The 27,013-nt window shown below is 46.4% G+C and overlaps 1 protein-coding gene across 1 annotated transcript in view; it reads left to right on the top strand.

Moving 5' to 3' along the window:
* kif16bb (kinesin family member 16Bb) overlaps positions 1–24,544 on the top strand; it is a 34,369-nt gene extending 9,825 nt beyond the window's left edge. The window contains exons 13-21 of the mRNA XM_028989207.1: positions 8,725–8,844; positions 9,031–9,082; positions 9,180–9,311; positions 11,087–11,169; positions 12,263–12,351; positions 18,092–18,364; positions 19,373–19,442; positions 21,643–22,428; positions 22,478–24,544. Coding sequence (XP_028845040.1) covers positions 8,725–8,844; positions 9,031–9,082; positions 9,180–9,311; positions 11,087–11,169; positions 12,263–12,351; positions 18,092–18,364; positions 19,373–19,442; positions 21,643–22,428; positions 22,478–23,923 — 3,051 coding nt within the window. The 3' untranslated portion in view covers positions 23,924–24,544. The remainder of the gene's footprint in view (positions 1–8,724; positions 8,845–9,030; positions 9,083–9,179; positions 9,312–11,086; positions 11,170–12,262; positions 12,352–18,091; positions 18,365–19,372; positions 19,443–21,642; positions 22,429–22,477) is intronic.
* Positions 24,545–27,013: the final 2,469 nt, after the last annotated feature.

The raw sequence follows: 27,013 nt of genomic DNA, 5'->3' as shown, positions 1-27,013 counted from the left end.
ACCTTCCCTTTCTGCCGCTCCCGGGAGGAGTCTGTATACTCGGGTCGCTTCAGCCCAAAGGAACCTTGGTGTGCCGCTCAGCAGTCCCCTCACGTTCGCGCTTCTCGCGCTCCTGTAGGCAAGATTCTGTGCAACGTCCTCTTTAATTCCTAAATGTATATTTCTCCATAATTTCAACCAGTGGCACAGCGGCGGTCGCAGTGAATTCAGAGCGAAGCGGCGTTATCGAGCCGCGCTCGTCACGCTGCATCGGCCCCCGATTCAGGTTCAGGCTTCAGATGTCATCGGCACCCTCCTCTGTAGTGTCTTTATTTTCCCACTCACCCACACGTATCTTCATTTCAAAGATCCTTCCGTCGTGACCAGAGATCCCACTCATGTCCTGATCTCAGAAGCATCCGTCTCGTTTCCACGCGCCACTTAAAATGAATCTTTACGTTGTTTAGTACAAATCCGGGACGCTTGAGGTGCTGTAAACAAACCCGAGGACGTGCTTTTGTGGGTGCTGCCGTCCGGCTCCGCTAGTTGATTTATTTTTTGTCTCTGTATGTGTTTTTTTTTTTAATTCCTGCAGTAGAGTGATTCCATTAATGAAAACATTACAAGACTAATGACGTGACTGTGTGGATCTTTAGTGTTTTACAAACCGGACACATTTTTTAAAAATATAATTTGCCCATGTGATAAAACACTCCTAATGTCACTATGGATGCTAGAAAGTGTAATTGCTTAAAAATTGCATTTGGCCAATTCAGACCAGACTGTCCAGAGACGAGTTTTGTTTGTATACTGGAGGATCTGAGAACTGTACGTTACGTTAAGTTAACATTAACTTAACAAAGTGTGGACAGAAATGCATTTTATTTTATAAGTGCATTAAATGCAACATATTCACTTCCATCTGCACCAGAAGGTTAGTGTTTCGATGGTCAACACTCAATGTATATAAAATCTGCATCCTTTTTGTTGCTATTTGGATAAAATCATGTGGGGGGGTAAAAAAATTGCGCCCTAATTTTCCTATATTTTCCCCTCTTGTTGTGCCAGTGTGTGGAATGAAAGGATTGAAGTGCCGCAGAAGTGCCTCTCTCCGGATCGGCATCGTAAGTGCTCAGCTGTGCCGGTGCCAGGGGTCATTCGAGGCCCCACGCTGTCTATATTGAAACGCGGGAGGCGCTCCCGTGTCTCCGCCGCACCACGGGCCAACCGATATAGTACGGGGGGGGGGGGGGGGGGGGGGGGGTTCATCCATTCCGGAGCATCGAGACCAAACCGATGCGGCAGATGGCCGAGGCTCGCCCCTCCGCCTGCCCCGGCCAGGCCGCTCTGACGCTCATTAGCCATTATTCGCTCCTCAGCGCTTGCCCCCAGACACCGGGCCAGTCTGCTGTTTCCAGCCAGCCAGAGAAACAGTCCCAACAATGGCAGAAGTGCCCGGGGACCAATTTGTCGCCGTCTCCCCGTAGCCCCGGCTGTTTGTGTGAGAGAGAGAGAGAGAGAGAGGAGAGAGAGAGGAGAGAGAGAGAGAGAGAGAGAGAGAGGAGAGAGAGAGAGAGAGAGCTGCCTGGCGCATGGAAATGAGCTGCTCGAGCTGCAGCTGAATTTAATTGCGGATAATCGCTGGAAATGCACGGCGTTGGAATTCTATTTGGTTATTTATTTATTTGTTTCTCCCGGGTCCTTAGCAATTCCTCCTTCGCTTGTTTTCAAACCTGCTGGAATGGCAGAATAAAAAGCGGGGAGATGTAAGAGGTGGGCTTCAAAGGGGACAAATGCACCTCCAAACTTCTGCTCCCTCTGAAGTGCAGAGCGCCGACGTCTTTACCCACTGAAGTGGGACCGAGAGAGAGAGAGAGATCAAATGCGAGCTCAGAGCTGCCTGCCGGTGGACCGAGACTCATCAGTCAGGGCCGGGCTACAAACGCTGTGTCAGGAGATGCCACTTCGCCAGCGTGTCTTTGCTGCGGCCCGAGTCGGAGGGGGGGGCTCAGGTGGTGCGGCTCTCTGTTCTGCGGTTCAGTTGAAGACGTTTCCAGAACCGATTTTTGTCTCCACCTTTTCATGGAATCCTCACTATTCGTAAAAGGCCCTTTCCACTGAGCTCCTCAAGAACCTTTCACAAGTTAGTCAAGCTGAAGTGGAATTTGTATTTATTTATTTATTTATTTTTACTTATTTTATTTTTACTGTTTCTTTAGTTTGACAATTTTTTTAAAATTTTGATTTATTGGGACAAAGTGTTCTGTAGCCAAGTGAAGCAAGTCTCAGCCGGCCAGTTCCATAAATCTTGCAGTTCACCGGTTCGGCCACTAGGTGTCTCTGCAGCTCCACCGCCTGACGTCCGGCCGACCTGCCCATTCTGCTCAAGTTTCCAGCTATTTAGACGAGAGTGGCATCCAGCAACCATTAAACCTGGTTTAATGATCCTGAGGCTGACGTGAGACGAGTGAAGATGGCACGGACGCTGGCCGGCCTGCCCCCGAGCTTACGGCCAGTTTCATCCCTCCTCTTCAGTCTTCCTGCCCTACTGTCCCTCTCAGCAGCTGCTGGCCTTAATGTTGGGGATGATTCATTGGGTCGGCTGCGCTCAGAGCAGCGTTCACAGCCCTCTGGCCTCCAACCTCTCTCGCATTATTATTAGTTTGGTAATGTTCAGTCATTCACTGTGCATTGTATGAGGTACAAAGAGGTGATTGTGGAAAGAGAATTAAGACACCGATAGGAGAGGAGGAACTAACTACCCACCCATTGTAATTTCTGACACCCAGAAACTGAACTTTAATGGTGTTTTAATGAAATGTTTAATAGGGGAGGAGCCTGTAAGTATAATCGACTGCTCTCACTTACACTGCTTCCTCATTCTGGACTATTTATACCCCCTCCTGTCAATACGTCACGTGACCAGGTGTAGCGCAGCATCCATTCCTCTCCCTTTTTCTACTTTAACCCCCTGTCTTGAATAGCACTGAAAATACAGCTTTAAGGAGTGGAGACTTTTTTTTTTTTTTTTTTTTGGTTTGTGTATCTGTAGCTCTTAGCCAGAGTGAGGCTCTCCGAGCAACAGCTCCGAAGCGCAGTGACAGTAGCCGGGTTTGAAAGACCATTAGGCTGCTACCCTCCTTGTGTTCTGCTGATAATTGCTCCTTGGACAGGCCTTTCCTGCGGATGGGGAGTCTCGCCCAGAAGCCATCACTGCTCGCTGATGAAGACCGAGACTTTGAGGAGATGTCAAAGGTCACTTCACAGGCCCAGCCTTGTTATTGTAAGGCCAGGCACTGAAAGGTAACGGACTGGGCGTCCTATCAGAGTGGCCGCCGGGTTCAGGCGCGTTGGAGCTCTGTTATGGGGGCTGTCCTGGCTGTCCTGTTACATCCGCCAGTTGTAAAACTCCAGTCGCACCATGGAGGGGAGTTTTAAGAGTGGCGGCGGCACGGCCCGCTAATGGCAGATGCCGTGGTCTTACCGCCTGGAAATATGAGCTTTCAAGATCGCACCTCGGCGGAATATGAGCATGTCTGCGCGCGTGTGATTTTTTTTATTTATTTTATTATTTATTTCCTCTCCCTCTTGTGCTCACGGGGTTAACGCCTCTGACAAGCCTGATTTTCCGAAAGCGAAAGAATAAATTGGCGCTTTCGGAGGGAAGCGGCAGTCCTTCGGAGGGGAACGTAAACAGAATCTTAATTTGAGTTCCGCGGCCGATTTCGAATGCAAAGTTATGCGGCGGCGGCGTGGTCTTAGATTGGTTACAGGGCCACGCGGGAAAAGGGAGCTAATTAACGCGGGACGGGTTCAAGAGTGGCCTCGCCCTGCGACGGACGTGGCGCCGCGGCCGTGCGGCATTAGAGCAATTCTCCCGCGCCAGGGGGGTGACGGGGAGCCTCGTGGCGGTTTTTGTTAATTTGAAAGCGCTGGAACAGAACCGGAGGACGCCAGCGATAGATGGCAGACGCGGCGGCCTAAACGGAATAGTTCATCTTTCTGCCGGGCTGCGCCATTTGTTTTCATTTTAAAACGAGACAGTGCGGGTCCCCTCGGGGGCCAAAACTATTCGTCCTGCCGTCGACGGCGATGTGTTTATGCAGCATCGACTGCTTTTTCTCCCCCTTTCTCCTGCCCCTCCTACACATTTAAATTCGCAATCCCTAAAAAATAACGTTGGAATGATGACGCCAGTAGCCACCAAGTGACCCTAAATCATGACCTGGGGTTAAAAAACACAATTTTTTTTCTGCATAACTAACAATGTACCAATCCCCCCCCCCCCCCCTTCTGTTAATTTATGCTCCTAATAAAAGATGAAAGGGGGTGGTTGTGCGCTGTGTTGCTGTGTATCACAAGTGACAATCACTTCACTTATAATGGCTTTATTCATTTAGTCGTTTTTAAAGTAGAACGTATATTTACGTTCTACTTTATTTTTACTTGTCCTCCTCTTGCACCTCATTCTTGTGTAATATTGAGAGTATGTCCAAGATGTTTTTTTTGGTTGTTGTGTCATTGAGAGCATTTTAATAATCTGTATGACAGAATGCACTGATTGGAGAGTCAACAGGTTAGTAGGCAAGCACTCCCCTACATCTGCTTATGGTGTAAGTGGGGATTTAAAAAAATGATCATAAACATCATATTGTAGCTCTTTCAGTGGGACTGAGCTCCTGCTACAGTGCTTTTATCAGATTATAGGAATGTTTCTGGCGATTGCTGCTTTGATTATCAGCTCAGTGTTCCAATCGCTGTCTGTTCCTTAAGTTGGTCACCTGGCAGCGAGGCCTTCTCTACATCGATTAAATATTCCAGGAAAACGACTTCTGGCCTCCACTGAGCGGCTACCAGCAAGCTGTAATTCTCTCGGCAGGAGGGTTGCACCAATAATGGATGTTCCATTCATCCCTATTATGGTTAAAATGTAATTCCTCAGAATTTGTGGCGGTGCAGTTTTACTCAGGGTAGGCTGTTTCAATCCAGTTCATGATGATGATGATTTTTTATTTTTTTTTTTGTATTTTTACACCAGATAATAACACCAATCAGCATGCAGTTTCCTTAAACGACCTTTCTAGTTGGACAAAATGTCTTTTACGATCAGTAATGCTGATTTATCTCTTGCATCATTCTGTGCCCTTTGTGCATTTGGTGTGCAATAAATGTGCATTTGTGCAGCACTGATCTGGCTCCAGGTAGATGTTTCCCAGATGTTTCCCTGCAGGATTTCTCTTCTGAATTTTTACTTTTTTTTTTTTTTTTTAATAGTTTTATTATAAATCCCAGCTCTGTGTTTGTGGGAGCAGTTTTAAAAGAAGAGTATCTCTGAGAGCAGCCGGCTTTTTATTGAATAGTTGAACACCACGGCATGTAAGATAAGAGCGCGGGCCTGAGCTCTCCTTCACAGCACCTGCTGGCAGTGTTTTGGCTGTCTTTATGCTGCTTCTACTCGCATGATGGGCGAATGCGACTATTGCTCTCCAGCCCCGAAGCCTAATGGGATTACCGAAGGCCGGCGACGTCGCTGTGCGGAAAATGGCTTTTAGGATGCAGGGCTGCAGGTGTGGTCACTAATAGATGGAGTAATTTTACTACGCGGCTGCACGTGATTTGATATAATCCCTGCCAAACAGGCACAGTTCACCTCGAAATGCCAAAAGCGAACAGCACCTTGAAGAGTCCGGGAAAGGAACCAAGAAAGCCATTACCTTGAAAAAAAAAAAAAAAAAAAAAAAACTAGAGTACTGGAAATGATGGTGTTTTTATAATGGCATTTTAAACGGCGCCCATGTCTCTCGCCGCAACGGTAGTTCAACGCGGAGTTAATTACGTTTAGCACCTGCTCCCATCAACGGAATAAAATGAAAAAAAAAAAAAAAAAAGGTCCCTCGAACCACCGTCACGACTTCGCTGGATGTCCTGAACCCCTCCGCGCTTTTGTTGCGCCGCCTGCTTCCGGAAAAGCGACACGGCGCATTAATCTGCCAGACTCTCGCATCCTTCTAATGAAGTCTTTGCCGAATTCATTTAATTAAGTGCGGAGGACGTGCAGTCGATGGCTTTCCCTCTTCGTTAGGCAGTGGAAGCGGGTTCCGTGGTGCTGTCGATGTTGCGAGAACGGACCCATCCTTCCCGTCGCGGCCGGGGAGAGTGGGAGGAATTGGTTGAGGCCGCGGGCGTGGTAATGATATTAGCCTATGCGGTTTGGGCTGTATTACATCTCCAGTGTTGATTTGGGAACGTGGGACGGAACGTTCTTCTCTCTGCAGGCCTGCATCATCTCTGATTTGCTGAAGACGTGGCTTCCAGGCGGTTCTCCGAGGAACCCCACGGCCCCGTCTGCCTAAGGCAGGCCTGGCTCCTCCTGGATGTGTCTAAAGGACTTTCGTTCTCCTAACTTTTACACTAACAGGCAGAACAGCATAGATGAAGGTCATGTACGCGTCTCTGTTTAAGCTTGTAGCGCCACCAGCTCAGCTCAGATCTGTATTCAGTACCTGTGTATACAGCCAAAGCTGCTGGGAACGTTTTTGAACGTTTTAAAGCGCAGCAAGTCATATAAATGATGAAGAATCACTCGCCTTCCATAAGTAGCCGGCCACGGCTGCCAGGACCCAACCCGGGACACTGGACCCAGGAGGGGACTCCAACCCATTACAGGGCGTAGGCACATACCTATGGGTTATTCAGAGTCGGCAATTCGCACCAGTGAGCCTCAGTCTGAGGACCAGTGAACAGGAGGGCATTATCGAAATTGTGCCTGATGCCAGATATTCACTGATATGTTGTCTCCAGTGATTTTTGCTTTATGGGGTCAGGGTCAGTGGCCTAGTGGTTAAGGAAGCAGCCCCGTAATCATCAGGTTGCCGGTTCAGAACCCGATCCACCGAGGTCCCCCACCTGAGCAAAGCACCGTCCCCACACACTGCTCCCCGGGTGTCTGTCATGGCTGCCCACTGCTCACTAAGGTGATGATGATGATTAAAAGCAGAGGACACATTTCGTTGTGTGGACAGTGTGCTGTGCTGCAGTGTATCACAATGACAGTCACTTCACTTTTTTTCTATCTAGCAGGGTGGTAGTAGCCTAGTGGGTAAGACACTGCCATGAATCAGGTCACGGGTTCAAACCCCACTTACTACCATTGTGTATCTGATAAATGCCATGCATTTGAAATGTAAGTAAGGCATGGTTGTATAAAACCATGCAATGACTAAAGTGGATTTAAAAAATAAAAATAAATAAATGATGGAAGTCTTTATATTCTAGTGGCTCTGTAGCTGTAATGGAGAGTAGTCTGGAAATATTTAGAAAATGATCAGTTAAAACCATAAACCCAATTATCCAATGGCTCTGTTGCCAGAACTATATTAAAATAATCAGTACTTCGGTCTTATAGAAGTTCCAGGCTGTAGCTTTGATCTCAAATGTCGTAATTCTGAGATCAAGTTCATCTTACTTGACTGAGGTGTAGACCTGGGATGGGAGAGATTTAATTTTGTGTAAAGGTTTGACCTTGTTTTTTCCAAACTGAAACTAAGGATGCAAAATCGATATGGGGGCGGGGTGGAGGAAAAAATATCCACAGCCTGAATAAGTCTCATCAAATGTCTTATAATGACATACAAACATTAGTGGTCATATTTTGTAAAGAATTAAGTGTTAGGATCATATGTATATATTTTTGAACCCTGTAATGTGAAGGGTATCTACAGGAGTTATGGTCACATGACTAGGACAGTGGAGCCCCAAAAAAAAAAAAATTCTTCCTGCTAAAAATATCAATTTTTCTGCCTCTTATCACCTTCCTGGAGAGAGGTGTCCAAATGCCATTAAATACATATTTAGCAGGTAGGCTCGGCCAGGCCAAATGGATTTTTCTTGTGAACATTGATTCGGCGCTGGCTTTTAAGTTTCTGATGGGACTGGGAGGGTTTGGGCAGGATCGTCTGTAATCTGAATGTCAGTGGCGTACAGCGGCATTAATCACGAACCCGCGGCTGGAATATGAACTCGCACTGAACACTTGCGCACGGAGAATATTAGGAGCCGGATATAATGCGCCTGCTGAAATGTTCAGTTAAATTGCATTTTCTGATGAGTTAAAATAGATGAAAAGCCAGAAACGGTGTTTGGGTGAGTAATTTTTCTGGGAGTTTTGCTTCTGAAGTCTTGCTTAAGGAGGAAAATCTCATGTTTTGGTCAATTTCAATATCATAGAGTCAAGTGCCAAGTGCCCAATTTTATTCTGGAATCTTAATCCAATAATTACATTGTGAATTCATTTGAACATTTATTTTAGATTTTTAACAGTTGAATTTGTGTGGGTTAAATCGTGTTTTATGACTGTTGTACTATGGCGTTGAAGTCCACTGCCTTCATGTTTTGAATTCTTGCGCCCCCCCAAAAAAGACAGAATAATCTCTTAAATTCCTTAGAAAAATAGCTGTCAAAAAGTTCCCTTTTTATTGGTGCTTTTCACTGACGTGTCTTGGTAAAGACACACTGGATCTCATACCTGCAATAGACACACCTCCCACCTGTGGGGCGTTTAGTCCATTGTGATGAGGCGGAATCGAATCGCGAACTCCTTTTATCCTTTCACCTCGGCCTTCAGACGGGGCAGTGCATTGATAAAACCATGTGCCCTCTTCTGCCCGACTCTTCTGCGTTAATTCGTCTGTCCCTTTTGGGGGTCTGGTTGGGGAATCTCGTCTTTTTAATGTTTACTTTGCGCAGGAAGAGACGGTGGCGCTGAGGAAGGAAGGGAACGGAGTGGTGCTGGACTCCGAACTGCCCCACCTGATCGGCATCGACGATGACCTCCTCAGCACCGGGGTCATCCTATACCACTTACGGGTGAGCACCTGAGCCTCTAACGAAGCCCTTTTCACGCGCCGCCGCGCCGCCCAGTGAAGGCAGGTGTCAGGGCGTCGACCTTAATGCACTCTTCAGATGCTCTGTTGAACTTCACCCGTCATCTGTGTGTGGGTGTGTGTGTGTGTGTGTGTGTGTGTGTGTGTGTGTGCGCTGCTGCTGCTGCAGGAGGGCAGAACTTCTGTGGGCCGGGGCGATGCCACCACGCAGCCAGATATCAGTGAGTGACGTGCTGTGTGTATTGATGTGCGGTAACTGTGCAGGAAAGAACTGACTGTGTGTGTGTGTGTGTGTGTGTGTGTGTGTGTTTACACCAGTGCTACACGGCATTGAGAGCGAGCACTGTGCGTTTGAGAACAGAGGGGGAACAGTGATCCTAACTCCGTTCCCTGGAGCTCCGTGTTTGGTCAACGGTGTGGAGGTGACCGAGCCGTGTCCGCTGACCCAAGGTAAATTCCTCACGTCTGATCGCGGCACCTTTTGGCTCAGGGTATTTGTTCTCCAGCCGCTGTATTAGTTACAGCCATGGGCCACCAACTGCCCACCCAGGATTTATTTCTGACGCCCCGATAATGATCCTTATCAACAGGCAGACAAGACAAGATGTAAACTATGCAGCTTTGAGTCTGGCACCACACCCCTTCCACCCCACATTCCCCACCAGCCACCGCTTTCACCCAGCACTCAGATTCACATTCTGGAGTGGGCCACCACGCCGCTCTTCACCGCGGCTAACGCCAACACCAACACCGCTCCCAAACATTTTTATGGGCTGAGAGGCCGTGGACAAAGGCCCCGGCCCTCCAGTTAATTGGGAGATGGAGGGGGATAGGAGGGCCAGGGTTCGAGTGGCTCCGAAACAAGGGAGAAGGATTAACCTTTCAGATGCGGGGGGTGGGTTGTTGAAAACTTTGACTTGAGAGAGAAGCAGGGCTCCATGTCTGCCAGGCTGCGGGGTCTATTTTCACCAGGGCAGGGGTGAGATAAAGAAGATTCCGGAGAGGCCTGCCCTCCGTCCCCCGCCCCCCCAAAAACCTCTACAACAATTTCAATTTACCCAATATCCTCTGCAGGAATGGTGGCATCCAAAGCCATTTTCTTTCAACAAATGATAGTAATTTTCAGAGCGGCTGCGCCAGCGAATCCATCACATGCTGGCCTTTCAGGTGCTTTGTCATTCGTCTGAAGTCATTAATAGTGGTGAGATTAGTATTTGGTACCAAAAAAAGGAACCCTGGGAGAGCGGAATGGCAATCTTGTTCAGGTATAAATCGCGAACCTCTCTTCTGTGTCTCACTCCTTCCCTTTTAGGATTCTTTTTATTTATTTATTATTATTGCCATTTCAGTTTCCTGAAGTTCAGTGGAATCCATCTCATGGGTTCAGATAGCCTTAAAGTGGTTTTGGTGAGCAATAAATGTCCTCACTAAGACTGGCACACAGGGAATCCTGTTTCTGTGGGAGCAAAGGTTTAGATTACACAACTTCACACTGATCATGCAAATCTAAAATGAACTTTAATGTTTAGAATTTTTTAGTATTTTTTCCCCCCATGACTATAAAACACATGGATTGTACAGCTAATACCAACATCATAGAGGACCAGGTGGATAGAATGGCAAAGATGTTAGTCCCAAAATATCACTATCGTCGTAATATTTTTCATGGTATTTAAAAAAAATAAAAAATAAAAATAGACATGTCACCAATACAATACATCTGCTCATTATGGCAATGATTCATATTTAACAGATTCACAATGAATGTTAATTTCCACCACTGGGGCAGTGGTGGCCTAGCGGTTAAGGAAGCGGCCCCGTAATCAGAAGGTTGCCGGTTCGAATCCCGATCCGCCAAGGTGCCACTGTCCTGCAGAAACAAGGTCAGACTGCCTGACCAGCAACGTTTCACTCCACATTGGGCTGTTTGGGCAAAAGACTTCCGTTGCATTTATCAAACTTTGTCATTGCGCAGAGTGCGGCGTTATATGAATGTAATGTAAAGCGTATGAACACACGAGTTTAGAGTGTGCAGGTGTGACAAAATTGTGCAGCGCTGTGACCTTGTTGGAGGCTGCTGTCCACCACAGACATGGCAAATTCTGCTGGAATGTAGTGACCACTGGTGACAGATCACGCCTGGTCCTTCTGGAAAATTAGTATCCTTCAGGTCTCCAGAACCTCACAGTCTGTGTGTGTGTGTGTGTGTGTGTGTGTGTGTGTAGGTGCTGTGTTACAATTAGGCAGAGGCACCCTGTTCCGGTTCAACCACCCCAAAGAGGCGGCTGCGCTTCGGCAGAAGAGGCAGGTAGGCTGTAAACACGTCCCGCCTCTGCTCGTACAGTAAACAGTAGTAGGGGGTGAGTAGCAGTCGAGGAGGACCGGGGCGGGGGCAGCGACTCATTACACATTCCTTTCATACGGGTAATTATTGCAGTGCCACGGGTAATGCGCTGGCAGTGCGGAAAAGCTTTTTCTTCAAAGCGCCGCATCTACATCTGAACCCCGGCGACGACCGTAAATATCCTCAGCCCCCTCCATCGCTCCCAACCCCCCCCCCCCCTCCCCTCCCCTGCTTGTAAATTCCCTGTGAGGTAAAGAGAAAATAATTGCGCTGTAGAGAGTTTAGCGATAAGGGGCTGAGTGGCAGCGCTGCCTCTGAGCGCCGCTCGGCCCAGGCAGGTTTATCCGATAATTAAATATTTCCAAACTGTTTATTCCGCCATTGTGTCTTTTTAAAGGGGACCTGTTTGTTCCCCGCTGCTGCCGATACGGTCGTCTCTCGTGCGGCCTATTGTTCGGGCTCAATTAGAACAGGGTTCGGGGGGAAAAAAGTTCTGCCCGGCCTAAGAGTTACACACACTTACACTCATTTAGGTGCAAGTAGCCTAGTGGGTAACACACTCGCCTATGAACCAGAAGACCCAGGTTCAAATCCCACTTACTACCATTGTGTCCCTGAGCAAGACACTTAACCCTAAGTTGCTGTCCCTGTAACTACTGATTGTAAGTCGCTCTGGATAAGGGCGTCTGGTAAATGCTGTAAATATAAGCCTTTTGTTTTCGGGGGCGCTGCACAGTCTCTGTGTGCGTTTGGGATGAGAATTGGAGGAGGGTTTGTTTTAACGGATCATTTTAATTGAAAGTCTTTTCCGGGGTTTGTAGTGCGATCTCTCCACCGCTGCAAAGGTCAGGCGGCCGTAATTGCGCCCCTGAGGAACGGCAGCAGATGGGGAGCTCCCTGCATGGGACCCCTCACACCAGATATTTTGATGGAGGTGGCTTCAGACACGCGTTGCTCAAAGTGATCAGGATTGTTTGTTTCTCTTTGATCAACGCGTAATTGCAGCATGTCCCACAATAAGATGTTGTATTATTATTATTATTATTATTATTTTCAGAGCGGTCTTCTATACGACGGTGGATTGTCCCCCAGTGATCTCTCCTCAGGCCCCCAGCTCATGAGCACGGCTATGTGGCGCAAATCCGGGTGAGAAACTCATCGTTATAAATGTGTTTCCTTCTGCACTGCAGTTCCATGGGCAGACTCGGCACTTTTCAGATTCCTGCTGTCGGGATGTATTGATTTTATTATTCAGAGTGTCTTTCATGATTCATTTTTTTGTTTCTCGTGATCCTGGTCGTTCTTACAAGGGCATCACCTATTGACTGAATTTCCATCACAATAAGAATCAGAATCACATTTATTGGCACATAAGGAGTTTTTGATGTCTTTCAAGTTGCACAATAAAAAATAAATAAATACAGAACTCTGCAAAAGTTTTAGGAAGTAGTGAATTAAGGTGTAAAAAAAGTTTGCTGCTTCAGTGTTTTAAGATCTTGGTGTCAGTTGTTTCTGTGGTGTACTGAATCATAATTACAAGCATTTTATAATTTTACAATTTATTCACAATTAAATCAGGTTTCTGTATTGGCAGTGATGGCCTTTTTTCCCAAGACCTCTGCAATTCGCCCTGTCATGCTATCAATCAACATCTGGGCAAAATGATTTCAAGCATCACCCTCCTTTTAAAGCATCCAGTCTGCTATTCTAACCCAATGATCTAAGCAGGTCCTAAGCAGGGCTGAAATGCAGTCGAAATGCATTTTTGTTTCATGGCAAAGAGGGACTTTGCAAATCATCTGATAACCCTTCATAACATTCTGGAGTATATGCAAATTGCCATAATAATACAGCAGCAGCAAACTTTGTGAAAACCAGTATTTGTCATTCTCAAAACTTTTGGCTATGACTGTAGAGAACGACACTTATCCTAATGTCCTTGTCATTCATAAAAATAAGGAAATTCTGCAATAAACACTTTTGCCGTTTTACTTTTGCACAGCAATGTATGAGTGTGAAAAACCATATACAATTCTGATGTTACAAAGGCTACAGTTTATTCTCTCTATATTGTGTAATGTGCACAATTTGTAGCATAGTATATGTTTGGCATGATTCACGATCTTAAACAGAAGTGGTAATTCTGTTAATGCGGATGATGGCATGTGGGAAGGAACTGTTCTACTGTTCAGACTTCTGTATCACCTGGCACAGGGGAGGAGGAGGGGTGTGATGATTTTTCTCTGTGTATAGATGATCTGTCATGATCTGGCTCTTTCTGTGGGTGGGCGCTCTTCTCGTGCCTGGACCCCCCGGTCGAAGCGGAAAAGCCCTGATGAGCGTCTTGATTCTCCCTTCAGAGCTTCTAAGGACCTTCCTCAGTACAGACAGCATTACTCGCGTACACTCCACAGAGTACATAAAATAAATTATAGGGTTATTTCTGGGCCAGAAATAAATAATTCAGCCTCACCCACCACATGACCCGCTGTAAAGATCAGTGCGGTAGCGAAGCCGCATCCTGAATGGCATGTCAGGAGTCTGCTTTCAGGAAGATTTTTTTCCTCTTTTCTCAGATACCCTATCAATAGAAAGCTAGAATATGATCATGTTTTTTAAGCAGTGCTTGTAAAGATACCATAAAGGATCTCACTAATCAAATAAATAACTGCCGTCCTCTACAGACGCTGCAGTACGGTCCCATGTCAGATTAAGTTGGTTTTCGGAAGTGTGGTATTACACACCTTGGTATAGTAAACAGGGGGCAGTGGTTTTTGACTCCAGGTTGAAGTGGTCTGGAGTCGTGGTTGAAATATATGGCACCTTGGTGAGAACTGCATTTTGATGAACTATTTATATGAATTGGAGTACAGTGAATGGCAGGCGTGGGGGGGGGCTGATCTGTGGGATGCCCTCCATTATAAAGGAGTTCGGAACCATACGAGGAGCTGTTATTATCGGCTGATTCGAAAGACTGTGGGAGTGTGTGAGACACGATGCATTTAACTCCTAGTTCTCTCCGTGCTTCCTGAATAGATTTCATCTGATGTGCAACAGTCGCCGCGGATCACAGCAATTGGGGAAAACGCCGGCCGTGAGTCTGTGTGTGTTCCTGCACCAGAAAAACACTTGACACTCCCAGCTGAGGGAAGCTATTTCTAACACACCCCAGTTTGCAGCTGGAGTTGAGAGTCTAAACACACACACAGCCACAGTGTGTTCCGGCAGGTTGCCATGAAGATGGAGCCAAAATGTCCTTGTCGCTTTAATTGATTCTTTCTTGGTGTTTACAAGATGTTTTGTTGTCTTTGACTTTGTTGTTCAAAGCTCTTCGCTTGCTTCGGATTTGCCATTCAGAGGCGTGCAGATGAGGTGAGGGGCTTATTGAGACGCCGTCGCATCTTGCCACCGTTTACACCGGCATTAGGGTTTTAATAATGCTTCAGAGAAGTCCAGAGGAGTTCTGTGTCCTTGCTAAAGTTGTGTTTTACAAGCATATGTGTGGTGGGGCTCCGTGACCTTTTCCTCGGTAGCCCCGTCCTCTGTCATTCCTCGAACCAGTCAGCAACCTGGACCTGCTGTTCTGTTATTTATAGGTCTATTCCTGGAGGCCTTTTAATGTTCATTGTAGAAACCAAAGAATTTGGCCCTGATATAAACAACAAACCTTCTTAGGATGCTGCCGGTCGCACTTCAGTCCCACTTCTTTTGCTGGGCTGACTGTGTTTTATCTGATAGTTTGCTATTTGAATTTTGCCATAAAGCATCAAATGGTGATGTGAAATACAGAGCAGAGCAAATACGATCACCTTCTCTTCACCTGTGATGTCAGCAAGACTGATTGGCTTAGTACTTCCATTATGCAGCCAATTACATGATTGAAGAAATCATTTAAATCCACGTACAGCCAAATAGAACTCCTGCACATGTACCTGTTTTTGTATATGCAAGCAGGTTGAAACCCTCCTTACTTCCATCGGGTCCCTGAGCAAGACAATTCACCATGAGAAGAAAAAAAGTCACAGTAAGTTGTGTAAGGCATTAAGAAGGTGAAATCATGTTAATTGTTAACCAGTTTGCATACAAACTATGTGCAATGCATATTTATATTTATGGCATTTGTCAAAGGGAAGTGTACATAGCCTGAGAATCTCTATAAACTACAATAAATCCTAGTGCACATATGTATTACATAATGTACAGACAATGGAAGGATATATGACATGCTTTAATGCAATCATGGTGACATTATTTCAGTTTTTGGCAGAATTATCGGTATTTATTTAAATATTTGAGTTTATTTATTAATATATTAGGATAGAAATCCGCCTGTACTAGAAACTCAAACCCCACATTTTTCCTTCTCCTGTCATCCTCCACTCTGAAACCTGAAAACGCCTGGCATACTTTAACATATCTGGTCCAACAGCGAGCGAGCTGTGATCACGCGGGACCCGTTCTCACCTGCAGTCTCCACCCCGCACCGCCCCTTCCACACCAGCCAGCGTGACGGTCACCCGTGGGACCAAACGCGGCAGCGACTGCGATGTTCCTCCGGAAAAAAAAAAAACCTCACACCCAGCTAACACCCAGCAGCACCCGCTGGTGCCCGTCAGCCAAACCTGCCAGTGCCATTATCGCCTCCGCCCGTCCCCGACCACTCACCGCAGCGCCACACACACACACACACACACCTACCTACCTTGTTCCCAGGAATGCCACTGTGTCTGTTCTGAGGGCAGGAAAGAATAAAAATAAAGATCACTCTGGCGATATTGTGGCTGTGATTTGTCATGAAAGGAAAATGGTGGAAAATGTTGGGCCCACGACTATCAATCCACCCACAGTCTGTAATTCTCCACGTGAGTCCCTTTCAGTCAGTACAAACACCCGGTTTATGGGAGATTCAGCTTTTCAGCGCCGAGCGCCCTCCCTGCTTAGGTAGTCCGGATGTCCGCGTCCGTCACCGTTAATTCGAGTCGGGATAAATTGGCTGGGAGCCACCGAACGTGTCCCCTGCATAGGGAAGCGGAGTCCGGGTTGATAATGAGTGGGAGGCTAACTCCCGCACATCAATGCCTGCTCGAGTCGGTCTCGCGCACAACTCCTGGGTAATTGTGAGCGTGGTATGTAAGTGAAATCGCCTTCATCTCCTCCCACCTCCTAGAAGCGTTTTAGGTTTTAAATCTTTTATTTATTTTTTTCTCTTCATTTTTGTTAATCTTTAACTCTGGATGTGTAAGTGAATCTGATCACTGGGAACGTGGGTTATGATTCACGTTGTTTGGCCCCGACATCATCTGTAATCAGCCAGGCTTCTACGTCTTTCTACGCTGCATGTTCAGTTCAAAGTTTTTGCTGTATCACCAAAGGTCTGCTGGTGATATCATCCATCTTCTGCTTCCAAAAGACATCAGAAAGGAGTGAAAAGCTGCTTTTTTTTTAGCAAATGCTGTAGGCGTGTTCATGACTGTCTTTTATTGTACGATCCCCCGTGACCGAATCCACAGTGTGATGTTGCTCAGCCCTGAACTTGTTCTGCCTTTATTTCTGTGGTGTTTCATGGATCTGTACCAACCTACAGAAGTGACATCAGTGGATATTTTTTTTTTTTTTTTCTTAAATAGAGCAGCACACTCTCCTGTGAATGATCAACTTCATCTCGCATTTTAGCGCCCAAAACATCTAGCCATTAACTGTCAGGGTCACAAAATGTTGCTTAACAATCTGCATGTTTAGCATGTTTCAGCCATGTGCTCTGAGCAGTTTTTTTTTTCCCTCTTAGGAATAAAAGCTTTTGTAGACAATTATGTATAGGCCCTTTTGTACCAGGCAAAGTTTGCACGTTCAGTGGCCACAGTGCTTCAAATATGTACAGATAAGTCATCGCAGATAAGAGTTTGGGTTGGTCCATATATTTGCACCTCCTGTCTGTAAAATGCAGATACATTGAACCCAAACATGCTATTAACTACACTGTACATTAGTGGAGTTTAGGACTCCAGATTTAAAAAATTTTTATTTTTTTTTTTTTGGGGATGCAGTTGGGTGGTTTGAACACCCTCTACCCAGCTGACATTTGCATTCCATCATCTCAGTGCAATTTTCAGCATTCCATGTAAATGAACTCTGTGTTTAAGTTGCACGACATGAAAAGTCTTAATTAAAATGAGCATCTGGCTCCCTCCGGCATGTTAAAGCAAGGGGTCCTATTGCGTTGCTCATCAAATTTTTTAAAAATCAGCAGGCATTTGGCTTTCTGTCACTGTTGGCATCACATTCAGTTATTGCCTTTAGTGTTTGCACTGTTGATATTAACAAAATCTGATACAATCTGGCCGTGGAGATCTGTTTGCTTTGCTGAATCAAATTTTGTTGTTTTTAAATGGAGATGTTTTGCATAAAAAGCATGACTATGAATGAGTGGGGTGGAGCTTCATCCTATAATTTAACAAGATTCTTTGTTTTTCCTCTGTAGTTCAGGTGACATCTGGCCACTCCTGAGCACGGTTAGTCAGATGTTTCATGAAGGATTGATGACCTCCACCCGCACCCTTAATAGCTTTCACTCCGTCTCCACGCTCTGATCTCAGCTTCTCTGTGGAAGGAGTAATCTGTCTCAGACAGCCAGCCACAACCTTCAACGTCACTGCAGACTTTACTCCGAATGGCCCTTTATTAGCCTCCTGCTGTGACGACTACTTTTTTGTTCTTTCACCCCCTTTGTGGACTGTGTGACTGGTTACTTTCTGTAGCTGTCTGAAGTCATAGTCACTTCTCCACACTGGTGATCGCTGTGCTCTTTAAGGACCTGTTTGTTCAATACTATCATGGAAGCAGGGAAGGTGTGGTGAAGATGTTGTTATAATGGGTTCTGTGTTCATAGGGCAAATGTGAAGGAGCCTGAAGGTGAGCTGAGGAACGTAGAAGAGGATTTGAGCGAGGAGAGTGATGAAGGACCAGGCCTGAATGTCACCTGGGAGATGGAGGACGAGGGGGAAGGATGCATCTACAGCAACCAGCTGGCAGTGCCAGATCCAGAACATATGGACATGTGCCTCGCTGGTGGACTGTCATATAAACTGGTACATCATGGGCTCCTCGCCTTCACAGGCAGGTCAGATGTTCTGGAGACTGAGGAGAAAAGCAGATATCAGAGGTACAGAAACCACCTCCTTTCTGAGCATATCAACAGAATCACGGAAAATTGAACCAGTTGTCAGTATAATGGGGTGGGGCGGGAGCTAAAGTGAAAGATTGTGGGTTTATCTGAAACATCACCTGGAGCTCAATGTTCACACAGACCATTGTCTGTGGACACTTTTTGAGAAACTTTCGGAAGGTCTCCTCTCTAAATCAAGACAACTGAGTAATGAGTAAAGATGTTGAACTGGGTGTGCTAAATGAAGGTGAACTGACCAGGTTCGTTGAAGGTGTTTTCGGATTATAAGAAGCGCTGTAAGGCAGGGTGGATTTTACTAAGCTGGTGTTAACACTGAGCATCTTGGGTGAACAAGATCCTTACGTGGGGAAAACTGCACTTATAATGCCACGGTACAGTAGACCAGTTCTTGGAGGCTTGACTTTGCTGTAGAAGAAGTTTTAGCCCGACCCGGCGCTCTACTGGGAGTGCGTGGTGTGAGCTCTCATTCTCCGTTAAATCCGCTGTTTTCTGTTTCAAATCTCGGCGAGATTTACCGAAAGCTCGCGCTGGTCCCCCGCTGCCCCACTCGGAGCGGCCCGCATATTTGGAATTGTGCGTAAATCCTCGAATCTACATGCACAGATTCTATTTAATTTCACAGTTAGTAGAGTGGCCCTAATCACATACAGACATTTGGGCTTTTTTGCCATTCAAATCTAATAGATGGCTTTAGAAATGTGGGCATTTGCAGGTTTTTTTTTTTTCTTCCATTCTCCTCTCAAGCTGTTTAAAGCCTCCCGTGTCATACCATGGCAAATAATTAAAATCACTTTTAAAAACCAAAGCCCTGGCTGCATGGATGTGAACATAAACCTAATTGCTTTGTTCTGCTGTGCCCTTCCGTGCAAATATCATTATGATTGCAAATGCATTTTTCACCTCATGCAATATAATTACAGATGCATCGTTTCTTGTTGCTCTTCACAACACGGCCGGCTGCTTTTCTCTCTCTCATCGATGCAGGACCATTCAGGCTGCTGAAGATTACTATGAAGCCGAGCTGCGGCCAGGTCCACCAGATGAGTCCTGCAAGGTAACCTCTGTGATGGTCTGCAGCGTTAAAAAAAATTCGGTTTCACTTTACCTGGGGTTTCTGCAATCGACAAATACATGCAATGTATAAATTGACAGATTCTTATCAAAATACAAACTTATTACATCAATTCCACAGTCACTTTCATCCAAAGTAGCTTAGGTGTGAAGAATAAAAAAGAAAAGCTCTGGATTGAAATATTTTAGGAGGTATTTTAGAAAAGCGCTTTCAGTGTTTGCTCAGTGGGTCAGGAAGCGAACCCGTAACCAGAAGGTTGCAGATTTGAATCCCAAACTGTCAAGGTCCCTTTGAACAAGGCACAGTCTCAACACACTGTTCGCCGGGTGACTTTCTAGGCTGCCCTTTGTTCACAAAATGGTGATTGGGTAAATGCAGGGGACTCATTTCCACTTTTCGGTTTTTAAAACGAATGGTCTCGCCAGTTTATTTAATTACTGTTATCCTTTCAAACTAGTCTTGAAGTTGGTGCTTCTTTCATTCATTTACATTTATAGTTTTTAATCGTTCATGAGCAGTAAGTGTCATAAGGAAGTGCCATTAGGTGGAGCTGTTTGACTTTTGAACATGTTGACGACATGTTAAGTGATCAAGGTAACTTTGTATGTCCGGTCTATGTGGATTCATACCGCCCCCTTGTGGTCTCCAGGTGCTGTTCTTCCAGACGACATTAAAAAGGAATGTCAACCTCATGAACTGGAGAGCGCATGTGCAAGATATAAATGTTGGCTAATGGGAGTGTAAAGTAGTTGAACATTTAGTGTGTTCTACTACACAACCTTCATTTGCAGTACCCCTCAGGAAATAGTTTGTAAGCGTATGTGAGGTGGGCCGAGTCTGCTCTGCTGTCTGAGCGGCAGGTTTAATGAGGATCTAATTACACGTTGGCATTAGCATTAGCACAGTTTCCAGATACTAAGCTGGACACTGCCAAAAGAAACCATGTTTTTTACGATGTGCACTGCTGTGAACTGGTACAGAATGGAGCTTAGTCCAACCTCTGGGTGTGCTTGCTGGACGAGGCAACCCACTGCACTTATATAAAATGCAAATTTCGGACCTTCGTATTGTTCCCTAAAATATAAAAGAAATTAAATTGAACGTTTTAAATTCAAGCGGCACGAGGACCGCTGTTTAGCGCGTATTGAAATGAGCTGTTTCTTTGATCTTGCTTTCCATCATTGCAAATTTCCAGCAAGCGGCATAACAAGGCTCTTTGTGTTGCGCTCACTGAGCGATAAGGTAATGTGGGTTTTATTGAGCATGCGGGCCTTCTGCTTGTTTTTGTTCATTATGCTCATATCTGCAGCCCCATTACAATCCCCGCTTTCCTGTTTTATGTCTCCAGGCCCAAAAGAGTCAGCGCAGTGCTGTGTATCGAGAAATGTGTGCACAGCAGAAGATGCTTTCACCCCCATTATTTCCGTGCAACGCCGAACCTGAAAACAAGATGCCATTTAAGACCATTTCTAGTCAAGGACATTAGTAGAATCTTGAATAGAAACATAAGCTGTTGGCTCTAAGAGCCCACAGAAAGAGTCATAAACGAGTAGGTGTGTTAAAGCAATTAATAATTTTACTTAATGTTTTACTGCTCGTGAGGGAAGAAAAAAAAAAAAAAAAAAAAGTCTCTTCCAGTCTACCCTGTGCTAGTGAAGATAACTAAAGTCTTCTCTGGCATTCTGTTGATCTATTTGAGGGATGTGTGCAGCCTTTAAAATCATTTCCTGTCTTCATTACCGTACCTGTCCCCCTGTATGTGTTTTATAGTCATTACGACCTTTTCATTTTGGGGGCAAATCTTAAAAAAACAAGCAGGTCAGGCCAAGGCAACATTCATCCAGGGCCACAATGCAACACTGGAACAAAACACGACTATGGAGGCGCTGACAGGACGACACAGAGAAATAGGACGAGAATCAAAAAAGCAATTCTGCAGTGCAGGACAGGACCGAGCAGCAATGGAGCTGTCAAAACAGTGGCAGCCATGTGCCAACTCGGCTCGTGCAAATATATTGAAAAGTAGCAGCAGTGGTTTGCATGCAAATGAGCAGACCCTGATGAAGTTGTGTAAATAATGTTAATTAACAGATATTTAAGGCTTGGAAAAGTAATGACTTTTTTTTTTTTTTTTTTTTTTTTTTTTACAAATCTTTTGATTCACTCTTCTCCTCTCTGCCAGGCAGCGGCGTCTGTCGTCACCGCGGACGCTCTGAACACCTCAGAGCGGCAGACCCAACAAACGTGCAGCCCGGCAGCTGAGAAGCGTCCCTCTGCTAACAAGGTATGGGAGGACGGCGTCCAGACCCGGCGGCCCCAGTCCTCGCAACAACAAGCGCAGCAGAGCGCCTCCCCTCATAAATCAGCGGCGGACTGCCAGCCCCAGCAGCTGCTGTCATCGGACCGGGATCTGGGTTTGGGGAGCACGAGCCGGGGATCGCGGCCGGACCCGAGTGGCCTGACTGGGGCTGATGGATCTGGCGCGGGGCCGGAGGGGGGTTCTAATGAGCGCATGGGCGTGTGTTCTGATGGTGGCTGGGACCCCTGTTTACCCACTGGCAGATCTGCGGGGACCTCATTTGCCGTCCCTGCGTCCCCATTGTGTGCCGAATGCTTTGCGATTGGCCTAGAAGATGCTGGAGGAGTGGTTCTTCCTCAACTAGCGTCTGATGAGGCTCCTTTGACACTCCCTGAGCTAAAAGTGACACAGAAACTCATTCAGTCACAGGCATTCACAGTCGAGGGCCAATTTAGTCACAGTGTCCTCTCCATGTCGTCCGTGGAGAGCTTGCGGGCCCCGGCAGCCTCTGAGGCGCATCTACAGTCAGCCCAGGCTGGCTCTGGTTCCAACTCTGCCTCAGGCCTGGGAAGTCTGCTGGGCCGCATGTCCTGGATGGTGAAGGACGCGGGCCGCATCTTGCGCAGTTCCCCTTCAGTGCTGCCACAGATGGCCATCGTGGGGGGGGCTGTACACCCAAGTGTGTTCTCTGGTCAAAGAGCTGCCCTTTGTGCAGCAGGTCAAACTGGAGCTGGTTCTTGGGCCTGAAGCCAGGCCTCCGGAGTATGGCGAGCTGGTACATGCCGAGGAACCAGCCATGGATAATGAGTTTGCATGGCCAAAGGAACATTCACTGGCTAAAAAGTTGACGTGGCCACAAGAGTTTGACACTGAACTGGACATGGGGTCAAGACTGAAGTCCCCAAGGAACCCAAATAGTTTCCTTAAAGTTGATTCACCACAAGTGGAAAAGACTAATGGCTGTAGAACCCGTTCTGTTTTAGTACGAGGAAACTCAAATAAGCAGGCTTGGGTCCCGGAGACACCATGTGGGCCAGAGAAGGTGCAGGTGGTGGGATATGGGTCCCCCCACTGTCCCTGTCAGCCTGTGCAGGTGTTATGCCAGAGGCTGGTGGACTTCCCATCCTCCCTGAGGCAGCTACAGTGTCTCCCTGTCCCCAACCTGCTGTCCCTCCTCCTCAATGTCCTGCCAGCCTCCTCCCTCACCACTCAGAAGACCCTCGCCGTCTGCTGGCTGAGCGTGGGCAGCTGCTCACAGCTGGAGCCCAGTCCAGCCCTCGTGGTCCTCCTGGAGTCTGTTCTTTTCGTCCTGACCTCTGACCCTGACCCCTCAAACCCACTGGAGTTTTCCCACAGCCTCTCTGTGTTCCACCACCTACCCTTGTTTCAGATAAAGGAGGTCCAGGTGGGCTTTGCCGGTCAAAGCATTCGGCTGATGGGAAGCACTGCCAGCAGCATCTTGACCCTGTACACCTACAGCCCGGAGCTGACCCAGGACCTGTGCTGTACCCTGCTGGCGGTTCTTGCACCTGGGGAACCCGGCGTGTGGGACCACCCTCTACTGACCAAAGATCTGCGAGAGCTGTCCCTGGACTGGGGGGCCCAGTATGTGCCTGACCTGCTGCTGGCTGCTGGACTAAGGCTCACCTGCAACTTCCAGAAGACCCTGGCCCACCTGGTGTGCCTCCTCCATGGGAATATGGACGGGGAGCGGCCGAAACTGGGCCAGGTGCAGGTTCTGCTGTACGCTGCCGTAAGGGTTCACTCTTCCTCGCGCTCTTCGTCCTCGCTTCCTGCGAACTGCGTAGCCCATCTTCTGCTCACAGACACCCACCTGGGCCTGCTGCTCGAGGACGCAGTCTTCTACCCACAACCGCGCTCCCTGGTCCTGATTCCCCGGCACGCCCAGTTCCGTCTGGGGCCGCTGCGGTGCCGCTCGAATGTCCGCTGTCTTCTGGTGAGGGACTCTGTCCAGCTGGAGGTGGTCCTGGTGGCGCCAGGCGCTCGAGGGGCGCAGAGAGGTCACCAGCAGTGTGATGTTGGCCGAGCGGCTGCCCCATCCTCCCAGCTCCCCCGTTCATCTCCTCGGCCTGAAGTTTGGAAGTTAACTTTCAGCAGCGCCACCGAGGCGACTTTCCTAATTAACAACTTGTCAAACATCTGAACAAGCTCACGGTGCCAAATAATTAAGAGGCCAGCCAGAGGAGTCACGCACCTAGATTAAATTAAGGGGTGAAGCACACCCAGGACAATACGGCACCACTTTCTGCAGGAGGATTTAGAATGTGACTTTTTCGTAAATATCACCACATGTTCTCACATCTTATAAAGGAAGGAAAAGTCTACGAAGCCTTTTGAAAGTTCAGCAATCATTCTCCCTCTAAGAGAACATTTTCATTTATTCTTAAGCACCCCAGTGCCTAACGGGGGTCTTTAGCAACTGTCAGATATCATTCCAAGTTAAATATTTCCCCTTCTTCCTCGTCCAAATCAGTCTTCGTGATCCAGGCCAGTTGCCCGTGTTATTTCTCCAGTCGGCTCCATTTGTTTTAAACTAGCGTGATTGCTCAATCTGTCCTGTCTGGAAGTTCCCGCAGCATCGCCTGAAATTGATGAACGTTTTTATAATGAATGTGCGCAGTGGAGCACATCAACCTTTACCCAGCCGATTTCTCGTTACGGGATAATGAAGGCAATGTCCGTAATCTTAACTCTATAGCACATGCACAAACTCTATTTAAATCTATTTAACAACTTTTATTCATCTAATTTTATATAATATGTCTTCACGTAGCAATGTTTTCCTCACAAAGCGTCTTTAGATGGTTCCTTCTTGTTTTTATGAATGTTCATGTGTTAAAGTTGAGTGTGTGTTTATCTCTATTACTGTCTAATAAAGTAAATTTTACAAAAAAAAAAGTTGTTTCTTTCTTGCGCGTAGGCTGCGGTGAGCTTGTGTTTCCTCCTCACATCCTGTTGGCCTTGGCAGCCGAGTGTCTTTCGTTGCTCGGCGAGAGTCCGGAGGACTCTGTGGGGGAAAAATCAGTATTCAGCTCAGAGGACACTGAAGGTCAAGGTGATCCTTTGCTGGAAGACCGTGGAACGTCCGTCGTGTGCCGTGGTTCGATGCTGCACTTTTGGTTTTCAGGGTAGTGTGGAGCGGCACTGGTGTGACTAGGTGGATGGATTTAAAGGCTGAAAATAGCAGTGATGGCCCAGAGAAATGTATGAACATGCCGCATTTTTATTTTTTTTTTTTTAAGAACTCATTGTTTTGGCATGAATGGGAGACCTGGCGGCTGAAAAACCTATTTTTCTTTCTCAAGAACATTTAATTAGTTCCCATTGCAAGCTGTGAATCTTGTCATCTGGTGCTTTTGAATAAAAGACTCGGGGAAATCATAACTTCGTATTGTGGGTTAAGACTGATACTGCTGAGTGTCTGGAAAGATTACCTTCACCCTTTAAACGTCTTCCATCAGTTCTCTTTCTCTGCTTTTGAACCACGCTGAAGGTAATCACGGGTGAATACGTTCAAATTCTGCAGCGTTATCCGCTGAGGACAGAGGGGACGTCTGCTGCTCTCACAAAGATAAGACCACAAACTGAAGTCATAATTGAAAATATTTCGGATGTTCATCCATGCTAAATTGGTTGGCCTCCATTGTGCACTTTCTTTATTATTATAGTGAAAAAGATATATGTATTTTTTTTCAACCTGTACTGAAGCGTGTGAATTTGGCCTTCTAGTCCTTTCGTTTTAATGCTTTCTTTTATTCACATTGATGTCCTCCTAGAAGCATTACTTGGGGAACCCCTTCTACTAAATGTTGATCATGTAGATATGATTAAAAGTGAAAGAAGAGGTTGTGTATAACACAGTCGTAACAATAAATTAATAAATGCATGCAGCGTGTTGTGAATCCAGTTATTTGACATGCAAACGTCAACGGGTCAAACATGCTAACCCTAAAAACGAACTACAAATTATTGCCACTGTGATCCCGTAATGTCGAAGAAAATAGTTGTCTGGCCTTGGAGGATCATGACGTAAATATTAACCAGTACTCAATCTTACGTGTAAACTGTATGAGCTTCAAAGGCAGCACAATATTCTACCGTTTTGATCATTTTCTGCTTGAATGTTCAGAATTCTAGCTACCTTGTATGTAGGCCGTGGTGTCATTTTTAACAATTTACCATGGGAGAAAAAGTATTTGTTTTGTGCTTGCGGTCATTTCTGCTCCGTTTCCTCTTATATTCTTTCATACAACATATCCGTTTGGTGAGATGGGGCAGTCTGTGAGACATGGCCATTTCTCTCTGCGTTCCTTTTGTCGCCGACGTTTGAATAAACCAACATTACAGGTCTGACGGAAGCAAACTCCAAGCTGCCTTTTGTGAGTGGTGGTCTGTAATTACGAAAGAGCCTTTTATATGTCTGACTGCTCAATAAGTACAGTCTGCATGGATAGTGTATTCTATCTGTGAACCGAGAGGTCCCTCGCCCTCCCAGGTCCAATCTTAATTTAATTCAGAAAAAGAAAGTGTGTGTGTGTGTGTGCACTCTTTTAACCTGCTAAATGTTCCCACTCATAATAAAAAGTGAAACTGAAGCGAATGGGAGTCAGTTATGAGATTCTTCACTCATCATTTCCGGTGATAGGTTTGACCTTTCCCAGACGGCCCTTTGATCGCTCTAATAAGACCTTGGCTTTTTCACCACATGACTAATTTCACTGGGGCCGAACGTTCAGAATGTTTTTGTATGCGCTCAGATAGGCTGCCCATTCTTCTATGAAATAATACTTAGTACTATGTTTACGTAAGTGTTATGACTAACAGTCATTGTCTGCTTACGTGTCTGGCTCTGTCGACGCCTGCGTTTCGGTTTTTAATTCAGAATTTTGGTCGGCAGTGCTATTGAGGCGCGCCGTAACGAGCACCTACTAAAAAGGATGCGCCCAGTCTCGTCTCAATGGGCTGCTTAGGTTGCAAAGTAATGAAACCTGGAGCGCAGTGAGCCTGACACCTCAATTCTGTTCCTTTTTAATGATGACATCGTTATGTTTCATTCAGCGTGGCACAGGAAAAGGCCCAATTTCTGGGTTCGGCAGACGGGCCGGATGATTTGTGGAGCCGAGCGACCTTTTCTTTAAGGCGCAACTGGATGTTCTGACTGCCTTATCTGTCACGGGGTGTACGTTCCGTATTTGACACTAAGCAAGTCATAATGTAATCCCTTTGCCTGGCC

The sequence above is a fragment of the Denticeps clupeoides genome, chromosome 8, assembly GCF_900700375.1.
Source record: "Denticeps clupeoides chromosome 8, fDenClu1.1, whole genome shotgun sequence".
NCBI lineage: Eukaryota > Metazoa > Chordata > Actinopteri > Clupeiformes > Denticipitidae > Denticeps > Denticeps clupeoides.
This window is presented reverse-complemented; position numbering and strand designations above follow the sequence as displayed.